This window comes from Aphis gossypii, chromosome 3 (assembly GCF_020184175.1).
Source record: "Aphis gossypii isolate Hap1 chromosome 3, ASM2018417v2, whole genome shotgun sequence".
Lineage (NCBI taxonomy): Eukaryota > Metazoa > Arthropoda > Insecta > Hemiptera > Aphididae > Aphis > Aphis gossypii.
The window spans coordinates 5,212,628-5,233,579 of NC_065532.1; the positions used below are offsets into that span (position 1 = coordinate 5,212,628).

Below are 20,952 nucleotides of genomic sequence, written 5' to 3' on the forward strand. Positions count from 1 at the left end.
ATTAATAGGGGTTACTTATTTAATCACCCTTTATAATCCTGGATTATTTCTCCTGGTATTCCACTCGGCGTTTTAATATAGTATTTATAATAAAGGCAAAGCTACAAATATAGACCCACATAATATTAGTTATTACTTACAACTGCTTATTAGTGTTACCTATTATCTATGTGTTTGACCTTAGAGACTTAAAAATAACTTCAAACTTGTGTATTTTGCATTCGAATAGGATATATTAAATTTAAAATACATTTTGTACAATCCAATATAAATTAGATTTGAAAAATAATATTGGTAGTGCTAAGTTCTTCTCTCAAAGTCCACCAAATTTTGCTAATGCAAAATATAAAAGCCTTATGGTATTTGTATTTTGTTAGCTGACATAATTATATTATTATGTAATTTATATGTACTAGTATTCATTTAATGCATAGGTCGATAATTTATTATAAATTACAATGATGTTAATAGGTATTGTTTTAGCAAAAATAAACAAAAAAAACCATAAAAGTTTTTAATTTAGATTGATTAAAATGGATATAATTTTTATTTCATTTTCGTCAAGGACAAAAATATAATGGGTAGAGACGGCGCAGGCGGTTGACGTATATAATTTAATAATATACATATTTCCTTTGCCGTTTTATGTAATATGATATAATATGTTATATTATGTGTGACAATAAAATGTAAAATATCCGTGAATATTATTTCATATTTTCATAATAATACAACCACCAGTGATTAACATTTTTTTTAAATGTGGGCTTAATCTTTTTTTTTAATGTACAAACACAACATGCTATTGTTTATAATATAACTATTTACTTGGCAGTATTAAAATATTTAACAACTAAAACATTTGGATATTCAAATATTTTAAGGAATAATAGCAACGGCATTAATAGTTTTTTTTCACAATTACTTTTATTTTTAAATACTTACTAACTATGTCTATTGATATTACGTCAATATTAATATAATATATTATGCATATTATAATATTATTATGTACATAGACACATGTGTAATTTTATTTTATTTTGTCGTTTTATAATTTTGTTTTTTAAATTGAGATTTAGATATAAATAATATTGTATTCTAAAAATAATATAATAGTAGAGCTAGATTTACCCGAAAACAGGTCAAGATGGTCGTATTTAGTTTGATTAAAAAACTACTCTTGTTTATATGTATTGAACGTTTTTCACGAAAACTACGAAGGAAGAAATATAACCTTTTTCGAGTGAAACTTGCGATAAATTTCTAATATTTATAGTATTTGGTAGTAGATAGTGCTGCATAACTTGTTCAGCTCTATTTTTATTTCAAGTAATATGTAAGCAAATATGTATTATAAAATATTTAATAACTTAATTAATCTACGACAACTTCTGAAATTAAAAATATGCATTTTGTTACAAATACTTTAGATTCACATTTTTATATATTTTATTTTTAATGTTCTCGAGAACGACGTTTCAGCAGAAAACTAAACCATTCGTCATACATTGGTATTCATACGTTTTTAAAAATTATTATAGTTATTAACACGTTGACCATGCTAGTAAAAACTTTATATAATACATGTATTGTTATATATTTACAATAATATGAATGGTACTTTTACGTAATATAATAATAATAGTTTTATTTATTATAAGAATTTACCTATAGTATTTTGATTTGCTTAAAAAATTATATGGTATTGTTTTCATTGTCTGTATTTGGTTCCCATTATTTTTATAAAGTTTAAAGTTTAAATTAAACTTTTAAGATAAAAAGTATCAGTTTCTAATTATAGTGAATTTAGTCCAGTTTCGGAGAAGATTGTGAACATTTATGTTTTTCTTAACAGAATAGCTTTTTCCGTACTGTGAAGCAGAATGTAACATTTTTTTTAAATATAATATTTAACTACGATAGTTAAACTTTTCATTATACCTTGTAATTACTAATGGTAGTATTATTTATCATAATGTTTGTAATAATGTGCATTTGGTGTGGACAATTCTCCATTTTGTCATGAGGTCTCATTATTATTATTACAAAAATTAAAACTTCTGTGTCACGAAATATGACTTGATACAAATGATATTCTGCAGTCGTTCTATAAATATATTGTTTTTGTACTTCGTTATTTTACTTTTCAATGACTGTTGGATTTCTCTGCACTCACCTTAAATTATCATTATTAAGGTATTGAATCCCAGTCCGATAAGGAACCTATTACTAAATAAATTCATGTCGTTCCATAATATTACTATAACTCGGTTCATGGTTGCAGGCGACCCTGCAAAAAAGTATAAGTTTGTCAACGTTACTTTTTATTCAAAGCTTTTTATGAATGTTATAATAAAGACAACCAATAAAAATATGATAACCTTCGCAAATCAGTTTTGTTTTAATGTAATTAAAAAGAAATTCAAGTTGGTGAATATACCTCTCTCTAAATGTTTTTTAATTCGTATATATAATCTATATCTTATAAAGGTCTGATTAAAACTTTCAACCATGTTTTTCACAGAAAAAAGTTTTCTTATAAAGTTTAAACTAATAATTTATGGCTTTCAAGTTTTTAGCTTGGTATACCTATTATATTTATACACCTACGTAGATATTTATAAGAATAATAAATAAGAACCTTAAGTGGATTCATATAATTAATATGGAATAGGTTTAATAAATATAAATATTATATAATATATACGCTATTGAAAATTACTATATTATTTAAATAAGACGATTAAAAAATGAATTATTATGAAAATGTAAATTTAAACTAACGTTTTTTTCGTATAGTGCTATATTGTAGGTTTCATAAACTATTTGTACACAGAGCTTACACAATAATATAATATATCATTAAACAGAATTTTTCGAATAGTTAGGATTAAAATTACTTCATATAATATTATTTTAATAATATTACTTTTATATCACTCAAAAATATAAATAAATCAAATATCAAGAACTTTTTCAATTGACATTCAACATTACTGCAGATTTTTAATAATATAAAATTTATAATATATTGCACAAAACCTAAATACTTAGTGTTATATTCTACAAAATATATTATACGAAACACATGATTTCAGAATAAAATGTAAATGTTACAAGTTTTCTAGTGGAATTCAATAATGTTATGCGTTATGCACAAATAATGAATATAATATACAAATACCGATGTTTCAAGATTTAAAACACCAAAAAGCTATAGCTACAATCAAACCGTATACTAAACCGTCTAAACTTAAATATATTCGAAAACTTCAACATCTTTCTTAAACCGAATTTGCAATTAACGTTGAAACAAACCAACTTATTTGATAAAACTTAATACAATATTTATATATTTATATATAACAATTTACCTATTTAATATTACATTCGTAATTTTTATTTGTTCTCAAATATTGTATTCTTCATTCACAATTACATTGATTTCAATATTTTGATTATTTAATCAACGCTGTCGCGAAATCAAATAATAATTATAATGGCATTTTTTATAGATGTTTTTCCGAAATTAATTAAAAATATTTTATTTCCTTCCTCGTTTTTATTTCGAACATTTCAGAGTCTCCAGTGAGCTGAATATATTTTTGCCACGCATGTCATCAATTACTTTAAACTTGCAAAATCATGATACCATTTCTAAGTCTGTAAGACAGATGGTAGAAGTGAAGGGGATATAACTTTACGGATGTGTTTTTCCACGTTAAAATGTGTATATAATTTTAACATCGCTATAGTTATACGCGTTAATAAAACTTTACGTTTTTGCCGTTTAATTGATTTCAACAATTATTTAAAATCCGAGATAAATATTTCAAGACACTGCATATACTATATTATTCAATTAAGTTATAGTATAAATCGCACCGCATTTTAATTTGTAATAATATTCTTACGTTCCAATTATCGTGCACGGTTGGTTAAATAAACGTTTCAATTATTTTAAACGATACGTACCGCATTATTACTCGAGACATTTAATTAGCCTTTAAGTAAAATACTTCCACCATTTGGGAACAATCGTGCGTTATTCCTAAATAGCTAAGTCTCGAAAGGAGTAGGTATAATAAAATTATTATACTCTCTGCGCGTAATTATTAAATTTCAATTGAGTTCATACACCTTGATTTGGATGAATATGGATACAAAAGATGCACACAATCATATCGCATATTGTATGATCTCTACGCTAAACGACTTAGAGTTTATGGTCTTCGTAATTGTTTATGTTGTCTTAGTAAAATTTGTAAACAATGACGGAACATATTTCATAAAAAGCAATTCTTAACGCAGAGACATTTTTTATTACTCTCGTTTATTACAAGAATAAAGTAGGTATATAATTTATCAAGCCATATATTATTTTATGTGTACACTATCTTTTATAAACTCATAAAAACGTTTGTGTACAACTATATTTTTTAAAAGACTGAGCTTAGGATTCTTATTATAACTTAGGAATGCTAGTTTTTAACTTTTTAAACTAAAAATTATTCAGAATTTAGAACGAAATAAACATTTTCTTATTTCTTATTTCAGAAATAATATATTATAGTGTTTTTAATAATACATAAGAATTCAGTTTTATTGTATGGGTATGACGAAAATGTTAATCAAAAGTTCAAATCTTAATACATTTTTATAGTATGCTTTGAAAATTGAATTTGAAATGATAAATTATTGTTTTAAACAAAATTAATTTTATGATGTTTTGTATATTATTATTGCATCCCATAGCCATTAAATTGTTGTTAAATCAATTCAAAACATTTCATTTCGATTGACATAATACTTATTAATTATTATAATATTATTACATATTTGTGAAACATTTTATGGTGTAATTTATAATAATAATAATAATAATAATACTATTTGTTATTAATACAATAAGACAAGTACCTATGACAAATATATTAGTATATTATCATATAAAATACTTTATATTTTCGTATAAAAAACTATAATGAATTAAATACATAATATTATAGAATTTACTTATTTAAATAAACGTTTTTCCGGAAATACTTAAGTAAAAATGAATTTTAAATTTTAAAATGTGTTTGTTTATTACATTATATGCAGAGCAATTCAGTAATTTTTAAATCTTTTAATAATTGTAAATCTTTATTTTACTTTTATTCGATTTGATACTGAAAATATATTTTCTTCTCGGTCATAGACAATTTATATAAGATAAAATACGTCTGTCCGAGATACTGTTACCAAATAGTAATAGATAACACATTTTGTATGAAATGGAAATTATTATATTTTACTGTTCATTACATGACTAATGAATAAAAAAAAATTATTAATATTTCTTTAGATTACGAAACTGATTCAATATTACACATTTAAATAAATACAATTTAGAATATGAATCAATAGTTTTTAGTAATATAATTTTATATGCACTTGAGGAATACCTTATTTTAAAAAATATACTGTGAGTTCTATAATTCTGCTTGTCTAAACTTTAAATAATTTTAAATAATAAAAAAAAAAAAGTCAAGCTCAATATTCTTATTTAATATAATAATATAATTTCTCATAAAAATACATTAATCCGGAATTTTCTGTAGATAAATAATGTTCAAGAGGATATAAGCGCACTAATATTTTTTTATGAACTACTATTTTTTTACGATTTTTTCTCCCTAACCCACATAACATGGAAAATTTGCATTAAGCATAGTTAACCTTGTTTTTTTTTTTAGTATAAGAGTGAATTTCCCAGCTATCATCAAACTTAAATTTAAGATGATTATCTATGTTTGTGTGTTGGGTTTTTTGCGATATTAAAATATTTATTTACGGTATGAATATGTAAAATATCTTAAAAATGCTAACGTATAAATATTTAAAATAGTCTAAACTTTAAGTTTGATAATAATTGGTCAATTCGCGGAAGTATAGGTATTAAAGTTAACAACACTAGGTTTGTTCTGCTTAACATATATTTTCTATGTTGCAAGTGGATAAAATGGAGAAATAAACGCTGCCATCCTGTTGAGTAAAAGTAAGTTTCTATTTTACCTACCCAAACTTATTATGATTTTTAAATAAAAATAAGTTTGGTTTGGATAAAACAGCGTTATATACATTGCCTCAACAATTGAACTACTAATAGTCCAAACGAATAAGGAAAAATAAAAAATAATTTACTATAATTTATTTTTAATTTAATTAACACTTAGATATAATTTTATTATACAGTATACGCCGTATATATCGATTAAATATAAATAACACTCATTACTCGTTAAACATAGAGAATTTGTTTATATGTTAGTACTGTTATTCATTCGAAGTAATAAACATATTTAGGTAATATTAATGTATATATAAGTTATACTCAATTGGATTCATTTCTATTATTATAAGAAAACAATATGATTACTACTCGTTGTTTGCTCGGATAAACTGAATTTGAACACTTCAGAATTCTCAAATTAAATCAATATAATAAAATAATTCTGAATTATAGAATATAGAAAGTTGGCATGTATTTATAGATTATATGCAGGGCTTACCGCATTAATTATTTATTCGCCTCTCGGGTTTCTGGTGCTGGATGTTCAAACACCAGAATAAGAAATTTAAACAAATGATTAGGGGTGTTCATTAATAAGTTATTATTCGGATTAACATGGATTAATGAGGGTGTTAAGTAAAATTCGCGAAAAACTTAATTTGAAAATTATGAATTTATCAAATGTTTTTGATTATAATGGGTAATCCATACAATATTTCATATTTCATAAATTATTACTGATGGTCAACATATTATGATAATATGACATTACTGAATGATGAAATTAACGATGCATATAATGCATTGATGTTAAAATTTGTTTTTAACGAAAAATATTTAATAATTAATATCCATTGATTATAGGAGTGTTTTTAAATAACTAATCGCAAAAACAAATATTCCATCATATGTTATTATTATAAAAATATTTTATAAAAAAAAAGAAAAATCGGATTAACCAGAATGATTTATTCTGATTTCAGTTAATTGAAAAAAAAATTTGGTTGTAGAATTTTTAGTTTTTATGAGTTTAAAGGGTTCCTGCTAATTCGGTAACAAGCTCCTGGTTATCTACGTTTTTTCTTTATGGAAATAAATCAATTTAAAATTAATTTCATATGTAAATTAATTTTTTCTGATAAAAATATGAGATATACAAAATTGTTATAAAGGAGAAAAACAATTTTATAGTTACTTTTAAGGGGACATTAAATTTTATTTGAAAATATAATATGTAATATGTAGCAATAAAAATGTATTTTACCCATATATTTTGCGCGGTGAACCAAATTTTGAAGTACCCCCCGTTTGACGTCATATTACAAATTAAGTTCAAAATCCCTTCAAGTATAAATTTTAATACTGCAATATTATATAGGACATAAGTAGTATATAATATTAATTCCAACTTGATCGACGCTTTTAGAAGAGCCTCTCGAGTAAAATAACATTATCATTAATATTCTATCTTTATAGTAAGTCTTATAACAAGTTACAACATAAAATAATCATACTTTTTATCAGTTTTCCTGGAAAGTTCAAAATAAATTTGAAGTGTGTTTTGGCTTAATCTGTATAGTGTATAATGTATATATATATAATTTAATATGTTATGTATATTGTACACCGAGTATCTAACCATGTTTGTCACCCTTCTATAACTTTTTTCTCATTAATAATATTTTCAAAAATATATTTTGAATAACCAATTTACTACAGTGTTAAGAGAGCTATCACGAATTATATATTAAAAAAACAAAAAAATGAATAACTGTACATAGTGTACAAAGATACTTGTACTTGAAGTTGATAGTAACCATCAAATATTTATGAATATTTTCTATGAATATTATAATTTTCAAAATATTTTGAATCTTTTTAAGTTATTTATAGATATTTTACATTTTTTGATTTTTTTTTATCTTAAAAAACTTAAAAAATGTGTCATAAGATTTCTCATAAATAGTCCATACTTAAACCATACATTAAAAAGCATATAACGACAACTTTCTTTATAGAAATTTCAATTTCAAATTTGGATAAAAAAATTTCAGTTATTTTGTTATAAATATAATTTTTTAAAACATTAAGATTAATTTTATGTTATTGCCTATTTATACTATACAAACCGAATCGCACCACTTTAGGTTAAGTCCTTATTGAGTCAAAAGTTACTAAAAATTATAAATAATTAATTTGTAATAAATAATAAATATATACTAACGTTTTTGGCAAAAGTTAATTCAACCTACTCACTACTATATTTCTAATAGTCAATTAAATTATTACAGTACCAATTTAATTTATATATCATAACATTAACCCATATAAATTGACGATCTATCTTATGACGAGAAATAACACTTAACCCCAACTGTAAAACAGAAATTTTGCCTTTTTTTCTCTCTTGTTAAAACATAAACAAAATTATTAATCACGTACCACGTACCTGTACACAATTATTTTTCTGACTAGATTGCAAATTAAATTAAAGTGAAAATAAGCATATGATTTCTATTAATTTTTATTAAATCGATGTATGACACTTTTCAGTTTTTTGATATGTTTCTGAAACGATAAGTTATAATATTATTTACAATAATTCATTTCAATGGAAAATAAACTTTAAATATATAACATAGCATTCTATATTCGTATTTTGTATACTTATCAGCAAAAGTTAAAAATCTATATAATAATAAATTTGGATTTGGCTTCTACTTAGTGATATATGTTTACGGTTTACAATATTATAAAAAGTTATATCATAAAATATACCTATATACATTACATATATACGTAAATGCGTTAAATTGCGTGTGACGGAGATAGGTAACGATTTAGAATAAAATTTAAATACTTACATAATACATACTATAATATTATATTGTATAATAAATATTGACGTAATTTCTTTAATGTTACAGATACCAGAGATTTATACGATCATAGTTCTGTGACATATAAGATGGCGGAAATGGAAATGCGCGTGGATCATTTAACCAGGCTGTATGAATTAAAAGACAAAGACGTCCAGGAACTAATCAAGCATTTCAGCTCGGTACTCAAAACGATTGTGAAGTCGCTGAACGTATCCGTTTCCGAAGACATAGAATCATTAATGATTGCTTACAACAAGTCCGTGGAAATGGTCAGGTCGCCGATGGCACATTTCGACGTGTACACATTCTTACCCCATCTGCGATCCCACGAGAATTATTTGAGGCCGTTGATATTACATTCCGGAGGCAGAAATGCAGGTTATTTACTCGTTTAATTTCACACAAGGGACCAATTTGAACGTTGTACAGATAAACAATATTAGTTACAAGCGTCAAGCAGTATAACTATGGTAGTAAAAATAAATAAGATATAGGTCAAGAATGAAGGACATCATAGTATAAAAAAAGGAATTTTATAAAATATCTTACCAATGTTTAAGTTGCATATTATTTATGTTGGTACTGTGGTTAAAATACCTGCAGGGTATTTATACATCAGTTTTGATTATTAATAAGGACTTCATAAACAATAAAAATTACCATTTGAATTATGTCAGTATAGTTGTTAATAATTGTTAAGAAGAATTAAAAAGTAGTATTATATTATTTAACATACGGAATAAAAAAAAAACATTGTCAATTAAAAAATCCTGAAATCAATTTTATTAAAATACTAATTTATACTTACTAATATTAATCCATAGACTTAAAATAATCACTGATCTGTTTAGTAATCAAATGAAAAAACGTACCTAGTGTTCTTATCTAATACGAATTTAGTAAGCAATATTTCAATATAAGCTTAATATTTAAAATTTTTCTCGTTAAAATTACAACGCAAATTTATAATATTGGTACATAAGATGTTGAGAGGACGTCATACCCGTATGTTATGTTTCTGTTATACATCATAGTAAATTTTCGTTTAGCGGAATCAATTTTATGATATTACCTTAATATCTATAGTAAAATCTTAAGGTAATAATTTTATCTAGAGCATTACTTAAGCTTTTACATATATTTAAATTATTATAATTATAAAAGATATAAGTTATAATTATATAAAATATTAACACTTAAAAATGCTCGTAACTCAATTAAAAAATAAAATATCAATAAAATCCTACAAGATGCCCTAGATAATATTATTACCTTTAAGTTTAATAATAAGTAAATTATTTACTTTAATATTAAAGCTAACAGCACATAATTGATTCCGCTGAATGAAAATTTTCTATGTTGTATGTAAGACGGAGACAAACACGTCATGCGGGTGTGTCGTTCTTTTAATAACTATAATTTTGAAATATTGTAGTAGTAGATAAAAACTTAAAACGTCTTATTCCTTTTTTCGTAAAACCAATATATTAATATTTAAATATTAAGCCCGGATATTTGTTTACAAGGCGCGTCCAGAAAGTAAGATTACTAGATTTTTCTAATTTTTTTAAAAGAATTGTATTTTAAAAAAAAATGAATGGTTTTGTTAATTTATACCTATGTAAAATATTTCACGTAATCACTTTCTCGATCTATGCAAATACTGATCCGTGGTACAAGTTTTTTGATGACCTCTTCTTATATGAGCAATTAGTTCGTAAATAAATATGTCACGATAGTATTGGTATTTTATGTAAACAACTGTATGAATGAACACATACTTATATTTTTTGAGCGTATGTAACAATGTATCCTGCAAAAAGAAATAAATATTTATATATAAATCAATTTTTTGTAAAAAATGAAACTTAAGTTAAATATTTAAACCAAAGATAGATAGATTTTCTTTTTTCTCCGCCAAAATCTGCAAGATCAAATCGCCTTCATATAAGAAATAAAATAAGATTTATTAATTGATATACATAATATATATTTACTGATGGTTCTACTTTAAATCGTTAATATCATAATTATTGATTATATTATTCAACAGCTATTTTATTCACTACAACCAATTTCAAAATGATGAATGGTGGTACCAATAATTTAAATCAAGATTTATATAGTTTAAATTTGAATGTTTTTTTTTAGTGTCTATGGTGTTTGGAGTTCCTACAGTTCGTCGCCAACAACAGACTTACTTAATACAAACGTTGATTAACATCATAAACAACATGAATCAAACTGAACAGAAAGATTCGTTAATAGTAGTAATGATTGGCGAAGTAATGTGCAATTATCATTATTCAATATGAAATATGTGATCAATCGATTAATATTTATATCGGATGTGTTTAAACTTTTACAGATCGATCAGCAATACCTGCAACAAGTAACTGCGGAAATCAAAAATCGGTAATTATTTTCATTTTACTAATGTGGAACAAATTAAAAAATTGTTATTATTGAATGTTATATGATTTCAGGCTACCAGAAGCAGTGAACTCGGGTCTCGTGGATATAATCGCTCCGTCCCCGGAATACTATCCAGATTTTAGCAAACTTCGCATAACGCTCGGTGACTCCGAAGATCGAGTTCGATGGAGGAGCAAACAAAATTTAGATTATGTTTTCTTAATGATGTACTGTCAACCGAAAGGATCATTTTATGTTCAACTCGAAGACGACGTAGTCGCAAAACCGCAATTCCACACTATTATGAAAAAAACGGCTTTGCAGAGGATAGCCGACGGACAAGAGTGGTTCATATTGGATTTCTGTCGACTTGGTTTTATCGGTAAAATCTATCACGGTCACATCACTATAGAATTACAATGTATAGCGTTTTGATTTAGGCAAAATGATGAGATGTTCTGATTTACCATGGCTGATTCAATTCATCGTGATGTTTTATAACGATAAACCAGGAGATTGGCTTCTAGACGGAATGATGGAGACAAAAGCTTGTAATCTTGAAAAAGATCTGGTGAGTAAATTATGTTTAATAGTGGGCATATATTTTAAGAGCTTAAAAAATCACGTTTAAAATGACATTTCCAAATTGTATGCAATTTGGAATAAATATTTTAAGTATCGTATAATATTATTCATACTATAGATATAATACTTACTTTTAAATGTCACCAATTATTTTTCGTCAACACTTATTACGTCAATTATTGAAGTGTATAAAACAAATTTATAAAACACGTTGTTATTTATAGTGTATGATTTATGTTGTTAATAATAAATATTATTCTTAGAGAGATTGTCGAAAACGAAAAGACGAAATATGGGTGACATTTAGACCGTCTCTTTTTCAACATATTGGAACCAGGTCATCTTTGAATGGCAAAATTCAACTGTTAAAGGTAAATGTATAACTTAAATAGAAAAATATTACATGTTAAATAATATAACTTGATAAGTAAAGTACTAAGTAAATACAAATGTTTTGCCTCACAGGATAGTCTTTTCAAGAAAAGCGTCAACGTAAAACGTATAAATAAAATCAAAGGAAAATGACCTATGGCAAGGTACAGGTTACCTGTAGCAAAAATCAAAAAAAGATCTCATCAAACGATGATGATATAATTAAAACAACAAAGAATCGTCTGTGATTGCTCGAGTGAAATAATTTATTAATATATGTAAGCACATCTATTATTATTTTGTATGAAAGTTCAAATTTGAACGTTTGTGTGACTGTATAATAATAATATAAGCATTAAGTCAATATGGAAATAATATAATTACTGGTTACTTTCATATCATTGAAAAGTATTGTTATAGAGATGTGTTTGTTATTCGTGTGAAATATACATTTGCGTATTGCATTTATTTCCACTCTATTTACGCTAAAAATAAACAATGACATATTGACATCCGAGACAAAAACATTTTGCAACAATATAAAACGTATACAAATGTACAACATTTGTACAGGATAACAGATTATAACAAAAAATACACGATTATTCAGGGTTAATTTAAGGGACCTAATATTATTTTAGTGTTTAATATTTTAATTAAATGCGTATACTATAGCTGATATATAATAATATATATATAAATATAAATAATTAAATATATCACTTTTTTAAATTGTATTATACTTAATTAAAATATGTGCCCAAGTGATATCTATATTATGTAGAATATGAACTATAGACGATTCAAAATAAAAATTAAATCTACCAAGTATGCGTTAAATTATTAAATATTTACTTATCAAAGTAACCTAACGTCATATATTGTAATAAACATTTAAGTTGATTATACTTCGGCTTTTGGTTAAGTTGGATTTGAAGTTCTTAGACCATCATAATGTAAATAATTTGTACGTAATGTATAGTATTATCATAATGTGTATAGTATAATATAATCTTAGAGATGTGATAACGTATACTCAATGAATATCATAATAAATGATAGCTACAAAACATATTTTAAAAAAATCAGAGGATATTCGGTTGAAAAAAGATATAGTTCATACATTATACAGAAGCAGAAATAATATATAAAATATTATTTAAGATTTGATTTAATTCAATATTAAATGCTTGTATCAACTATGGTAGTACTTATAATAGTGATAAATTTAGTTGTATTTTATATGATATATAGTATAATATATTGAGTGTATCATGAATATTGTACAACATAATAATATGATACTTACCTAAGTATTTATAAGCTAATGTTACTAAATATATATTACTGTTTAAAAAAAAAAATATTGTTGATTTTATGATATCCACCAATAAACAAGTATATGCCTAAACTTATTTTCAGAAATATATTACAATTATATACATATATATATATATCCTATGTACCTACTCAAGTTAAAAGGTTGTAAATATTATTAATTTATAGTTGAGTGCGCACAATATTTCGTGTTTGGTTTTAACTTTGACGTATTATTATTCATAATAAACCTAGAAATATTTCATCGTCTGTGTTCGAGTTTCACGCAAAAATATTAAAAACACTTTCAAGAAATATTTGAACTATATATTAAAAGTTAAAACGCACTAATAAAGTGTTTATTTTAATTTATAGTTTATAGGCCTTATAATATTATGTATAGGTAGTCTATTATGAAAAATCGATTTTGTTTAAAATTAAATTAAATACACAAAATAAGTTATTAAAACCAATAAATAATTACTTACATTTTGATTCTGAATGGAAAGTTGAATGTATTGGTTTTATAATAAAATGTGAGGCTTTATTATTTTTGAGGTGGAGTTATACGATAAAATGTTCTAATCTTCAGCTTCAGGTGAGTTTTTGCTGTAGCCGAATTATATTTAGTTTGTACTTTTGAGAATAAGTTCCGAGTTCTACACAAGGTAACTGTAATAACAAAAAAAAATTTAATAAATAAAACGGAAATATTTACGCAATGTAGGTGGATTTTACATAATATTATAGAAATGTATGTGGATTGAAATCTTTGATTTTATATTTTTAGTGAAATAAATGTAACCGGCTGTCAAGAATATGTGTGTATGTGTTTGTTTGTGATGACTGATGAGAGAGGGAGGGTGGACCATGCCAGTCTTTTATTGAGCGCAATGTCAATATTTATTTGACTTCCAACGAGATTGGGATTGATATTTCTTGAAATTGGAGAAATTTAAGGTCAGATATTTTAAACATGAACTATAGCTAGATACATGTAAAACATAAATTTTTCAGATATTAATTTTGATTTGTAACTTAGACGACCAACTGTTGATTAACTTATATATTTTGAGCAAAGTATATAATTCTATTCTGGAGAATTTCTGACAAAACGTATTTTAGTCTGCGTTTATTAAGCCTAACCTAACCATAATGACAATTATTTATATACATAGAAAATGTATCTCAATAGTTGCTATTATAATTATTATTTTTTTTTCAATCATGGTCAGTATATATAGTAATACCCACCTACAAACTAATAAAACGTGAACAGTTTAATTGAAAGTTAAATCATAAATTATTATGCATTATTTAGACAAAGATATCATGGCCATATAAATAATATGTAATAGGTTAGACTAGTTGGAGGAAAATCGAAAATCCAAACCTTCTGACATCATTGAATCGCGTTGCATTATTTATTGCAACAAATCGGTTCGTTTACTGCTGACGTTGCTTATGTATTCTACGTTTATATTATATTGATATTCCCATAGAAAACGGTTCGGACGGAACACACCATATGAGTATTGCATTCAAACTTTGTTAGATCTCTTTCCAACTGATCGGAACACTGTTCGACGCACACAATGAACGTTTTGTGAATAAAGTTGAAATCGTAAGGCTGTATAGTTAGTTGACTTATTATCCAACCTAAATATAAGGTCATTAGCTGTGTTTACGTTAAAGACTTGTACAATATTTTAATTTTTAAGCAAGTTATGAGCATTTTTAAATTGTAATAATTAATATACTCATAACTTACTTAAAAATTAAGAAATAGTATAACGGCTATAAAAAATGAAAATACAAATAAAGTTCTAATATTTATAATTAATAATTGGTCAATTCACTCTATTATTTAAGTTTGTTGAAAAAAAATTAAGATTGTTGAACTCAAATTTGTTATGTTGTACTTACATATGTAAGACTAGGGGAAATTAATTTTTTTTTTTGTCGAACATTAAAACTAAAAAGCTATAATTAGTATCATACATCGATATAAATTATGCCATATAGTTTTCCATATGTAAGAATGTACATTTTTATGACAGTTAATTGTTACTAATTATTAGTTAGTAAGCCTTTTGTTAATGCACATACCTTTTTAACAATGAGGATCGGGTATAGAATATTTTAAGTAACGTTGTTGAAGGAATAACAATTTTCCACCATACGCGATAACGTAACAGGTACGTATTGAATATTACGGCGGAATAACTATGAAATAAGTAGTATTATTTTTTAATTCATATCATATGACATGCATTATTGTAATTATTAAAATTAATATTTGTTGTATAATAACTTATTAACCCAGAAATTAGAATAATTTTATATAATATAAGGACATTCAAGTTAAATTCAACAGTGAATTGATATGATGGATAATATTAATAATAATATAAGAAAACTTAAATGCAGCAAATAACTGAAATAACATTATATTATTATTATGAATTTTTTTAATTAAATAAAGAAAAAATATTTCCAATGTTTTTTTTTAAAAATAATATCTTTGAACTTAAAATAAAGCATGTTAGTCAAAATAAAACGTATAAATGGTATGTGTAGTTTGTTTATTGGTAGTATATTGCAGATAATGTGTTACTATAGGACATATAATGTGGACAACAAAAGGTTTTGTTCGCAAACACAATACAATTATTTAATATTAAAATAAATTAAAAATCACTGACAAAGTAATAAAAAAAACCTACATTTATATAAGTTACACATAACGTACAGGTTGACGTCCACCAATTTTCAATTGTTATGATTATGGTATGGTATGGTATAGTATGCACCGGATATAAGTAATGATAAATCGACGACGGCCGTACGCTCTCGTTTCTATAATTGTACTATTGTCCATGAAAACCAACCGATTGCTTGAGTTATAGGTATAAAACTTAGTAAATGATGATTAAAAATAAAAAATAATAAAAATTATTCGAATTCGTAAGATTGTTTAGAGATAAGGTTTTAATGAAATAATGAGCTCCACCGAAAATCCCCACATTATAGTAATTATTTATACGTATTATACTTAAAATGTTATTATAATATTATCTCTTTATGCTTCTCATGTGGTAAATTAGATTCGCTTTTTATATATTAGTAACATCTGTTTTGAATTTCTTAGTTTTTTACCGAGATCTAAACAGTAAATAAAAGAATTTTTATAATGGACCGTTTGAAGTATACTACCTCTTAATAAGACTTTATGAGGATAATATAATATAATATGCTTATAGGAATATAATATTATACTCATAGTTCATAATAATTTAATGTTCATAAGATGATAATGGAAATATACAACTTATTTTTAAATTAAATATTAACATTTCGTTCGTATATATTACATTTAACTTAAGGGTTTATAGTTGTTAATAACTTATAAAAAGTAAAATTATAGGAACTTAAAACTTTAAACGTAAAAAAATTCAGAAAAAAAGTGAACAAAAACTTAAAATAAACGATGAGAAGTTTCTTGATAGGTTTTAAATTATTAAAAATAATAATAATAAGAGAACTTAGACGTTGATTTTGAAGCTAGTAAAATAATATTTTGTGTATACGTTCGGTACAACGGAAATAATAAAAATAAAAACTGATTTAAAAATTGTCATTAGATATCTAGATTGATTTTATACACCATAATATACAATATCAAAGGTTACTCTAAAGTGAAATCGTACACAAAATATGTAGTAGTTCTTATTTAAATTTTGAGTGTTTCATAAAAAATATTATGATTAGAATTTATAATACTTTATGTATGTAAGAGGACAACGCAACAGTTTTTGAAAGTTATTAGAAATTATGATTAAATATATTAATAATAAATAAATATATATTTATGAATATCAAGTGATTAAAATTACAGTTTATGATAATAAATCATGATTAAAGTTAAAAGTAACAACTATCACCATCAATGCAGGTTAGATAGTAACAATATTAAAAAATTATAACTGACAATATAAATTAAAGAGTGCATCTCATATCGTTGAAATGTATTACTTATCCGATTATAATAATTTTACCATTTTTAATTTTTTAATTAAGCGACGAATATATTGATTTTAAAATTATATAATTTTTTTTATTATTATTGTATACAAACGATAAGTAATCAAAAATTGTTCTTCAAATTCTAATTGCAAATCGAATCTAGTTTAGTTAAAATTTAAAATTCTCAGTATTTTTCAAAATAATCAGGAAAAACAAATAAAAAATTTTAGAAAAACAAGAATCCCGCTTTGTTTTTTTTGTTTTATTATTAATTTTTGCGTGTACCTCAATAAAAGAGACCTGTAAATACTTTAAAATGTAACCAAATGTTTATATTAGCATTATTCATGATAAATATTACAAAATATTTTGATTAGTTTTGATCTATTTATAGTCCTCAACAGTTATCGATTTTTTTAAATTATCGTCAATAAAAAAATGTTGCTCATTCATAATTACATTTTTTATATTTGTAAAATGTAAACCCATATTTGAATGAAATTTTTGTATATTTATGTAGTACCTATACAGTTTCCATTTGGTAATTCATCTAAATAATACAGTTAAATTAAAAATAACAAAAAATACATAAAATTGTTCAGATATAAAAAATCTATATAAGTAAGTAAATTTTTTGTTCTCATGTTTTAAATCGCATTTATTGGTATTATAAATATTATAGTAAATTTATTATGAAATCGAACCAGAATTTTACCAGTTAATTCATTCGAAGCAATTATTATTGATTCTATTATAGTAATGTGTAATGTTATCATAAAAATCTATACCTACTGTACCTCACATAGCATAACAGAGCTGTATATAGTGTATACCTTTTATCTGCATAAATGTATATAAAATATACATTTTAGTTTTTGTTGTCAAAAAGTTTATCTAAATAAATAATTACTATAGTATTATTCTGTTTTATCCACGTAACATACAATATGCCTGTCAATCATATTTATAATATATAAGACATAAGTACCTACTAATTCCTGGAAGAACACGATTCCGCACGTTCATTGTTCGATATTAAATTAGTTTCGACTTGTTTTTTGCCCAAGTCCGTATTGTGTTTGAATGCTATATGTTGCCATGTTATGAATACGATTTTTCAGGTTTTTTTTTAGAACACGATAGAACCTGGTTGTCTTTTTCCGTGGGAACTATGGGCAAGTGAACCATCAATTAGCCCTAGATAATTTACATTTTAATTTTTATAATACGTTTTATATTGAAAAAGATTGTTTTATTAGAGCATATAAAACCACAAGTGGAACAGAAGATTTCCATCATAAAATGTACAACGGTCAATTTCATAGTGCTCATCCACCAACGCATAAAATACATATTTATATAATTTTGTAACATTTTTGTGTATTGTAAAATGCCCAAAAATGTTTTAAAATATCTAACTTCTATTGGCTTTATGTACCAAGGGAAAAAATGATATTAAATTGTACATTGTTTTATATTATATTAAATAAATTTTATAACTTTACACCCAATTCCTATTGTATTTCAATGAACAATAGAACATGCAAATCGTGTTCAAAAAAAAAAAAGTGCGAAATTGTATTCCTCCCCTAATTACTCGTCATTACGTCATTCATCTGTATAATATACTATTTATGTCCATGAGCATCTGATAAGGTTACATTTTGTGAAATAACTATCAAAAAATTACGTATAATAGTACTCTAAGTACTGCAAACGGTAAAATCATAATGAACTCTATTACGGTTATAAATATAGTTAAAGATATAAAATAGTATCTAATTAAATGTTATAATTATTGTTCGCTAGATTACATATATTACTATCATTATATTGCTTACTATAAAACCAATAAAATTGGATTTTCAATCATAATATTACTTAAATTCAAAAGCAATTTTAAATTTTTGATTATGTTTAAAAAAAATAGCATGACTTACCCAGACAGGAGGAATTTAGTAGGTATTTGAAATATATTTAGAGAAAACCAACACGTATTTTTTTTTTTTTGTTTCATTGAAATTTTGCATTTTTCTTCTCATAAAATGTGTAAAAAAAAACCTAAACACATTAATATTACACGAATTAACTATTTTTATAGTATATAAAAATCATTTACATTTTTAGTTGAAGATATAACAGTTTATGATTTTACAGCATGTAGTCAACTGTATTATTATGACTTTAAATTGGTAAAATCATTAAATAGGAATACCGTTAAAACTTTACTCAACTATACATAGATAAGTATACTCATTAGTAGAATCGTGCTTGAGGGATATAGCTAACTTTAAAGTCACCCGAGGTGGAAAATTGATGGTGGGCGAGTGCATGAACTTATCAAAATATGTTATACACATAATCAATTAACAAGTATACTGCTCATATTATGTATTTTTGTGGCATGCGCAAAGTTTAATTAACTACAGTAGTTGTAATTCTTACATCAAACACCAATACTAGACGCGTATAAAATACGAAGTATTCACAATGTTAAAGAAGAAATCCTGTTGGGTGGTGGGAGGAGAAAGAGGGGTTTTTCGGGTTCTATATTTTTTTTTTAACAAACTCAATATTGTAGTTATATTATTTCCAGCTGGAGTTTAATAGTATCTATAAAGATATAATGAATTTTTAGTTTTAATAACTGATGGAGATCCGAATAAATAACAAGTAGATATTATACAACACGTTAACACGTCATATTTTAATATATAAAACAATGAAAATAAGTTTGTTTTACTCTGTAATACATTCATGTCAGTATTATACTTATAAATAGGTACTATAGCCAATATTATGTGCACGCATTAATATGCAGGCTGTTTGCACTTATTATAATAAAGGCACATTATTTGAACAACACTCGCATATTGTAATATTGTGTAGAACTAAATTTTAACCTGTAACCATTTTGGTAATTTTTTTTTTTATCAGCCGCATATCGAACTTACAGATAAACAAAACAAATTGTTTTAATTTAATCAACTTTGCTTGAACAGAAAATATTTTAATAATTAAACATATAAGTATACTCACAGGTTGAAGACCACTTAGTTGTAAAGTATTTACATAATCAATTAAATGTAGGCTCTCAGGTAGTTGGTGAGCAACGCAAGCTGGGAGAATATAGTTTGTTAGTTGTATTATTATATAATAAAAGGTACTGAAATTTTTATACTTCAGCGAATACTCTCAAAATTACCATGGTAGGTAACGAAAAATAAATAGATAATAATAATAATAATAAATAAACAACTTAAAATAAAATAAATATGACTAAACATGATACAAACG

General features: G+C 24.7%; 1 protein-coding gene and 2 long non-coding RNA genes across 5 annotated transcripts in view; 1 reads left to right on the forward strand and 2 right to left on the reverse strand.

The window, feature by feature from the left end:
* Window positions 1-12,791, forward strand: part of LOC114119975 (alpha-1,3-mannosyl-glycoprotein 4-beta-N-acetylglucosaminyltransferase B) — a 29,095-nt gene extending 16,304 nt beyond the window's left edge. The window contains exons 1-8 of one of the 2 annotated variants that reach the window (XM_027981727.2): window positions 5,994-6,043; window positions 8,986-9,318; window positions 11,092-11,225; window positions 11,309-11,355; window positions 11,427-11,737; window positions 11,796-11,926; window positions 12,204-12,311; window positions 12,406-12,791. In XM_027981727.2, the coding sequence (XP_027837528.1) occupies window positions 9,027-9,318; window positions 11,092-11,225; window positions 11,309-11,355; window positions 11,427-11,737; window positions 11,796-11,926; window positions 12,204-12,311; window positions 12,406-12,465 (1,083 nt within the window). In that variant the 5' untranslated portion in view covers window positions 5,994-6,043; window positions 8,986-9,026 and the 3' untranslated portion in view covers window positions 12,466-12,791. Of the gene's footprint in view, window positions 1-5,993; window positions 6,044-8,985; window positions 9,319-11,091; window positions 11,226-11,308; window positions 11,356-11,426; window positions 11,738-11,795; window positions 11,927-12,203; window positions 12,312-12,405 lie in introns of those variants that run through there. The other variant, XM_027981726.2, reaches the window with a different exon arrangement.
* On the reverse strand, window positions 1,625-8,767 carry LOC114119977 (uncharacterized). Of its 2 annotated transcripts, XR_003592071.2 has the most exons (4): window positions 8,508-8,765; window positions 2,180-2,293; window positions 1,945-2,110; window positions 1,625-1,874 (listed from the first exon to the last, which is right to left on the reverse strand). It is a non-coding gene; the product is annotated as an uncharacterized LOC114119977 (long non-coding RNA). The 2 variants fall into 2 exon arrangements; XR_007604928.1 differs by having other exon boundaries at window positions 1,945-2,293; window positions 8,508-8,767.
* On the reverse strand, window positions 10,545-18,986 carry LOC126550876 (uncharacterized). Its single transcript, XR_007604927.1, has 4 exons — window positions 18,644-18,986; window positions 15,023-15,288; window positions 14,118-14,301; window positions 10,545-10,753 (listed from the first exon to the last, which is right to left on the reverse strand). It is a non-coding gene; the product is annotated as an uncharacterized LOC126550876 (long non-coding RNA).
* Window positions 18,987-20,952: the final 1,966 nt, after the last annotated feature.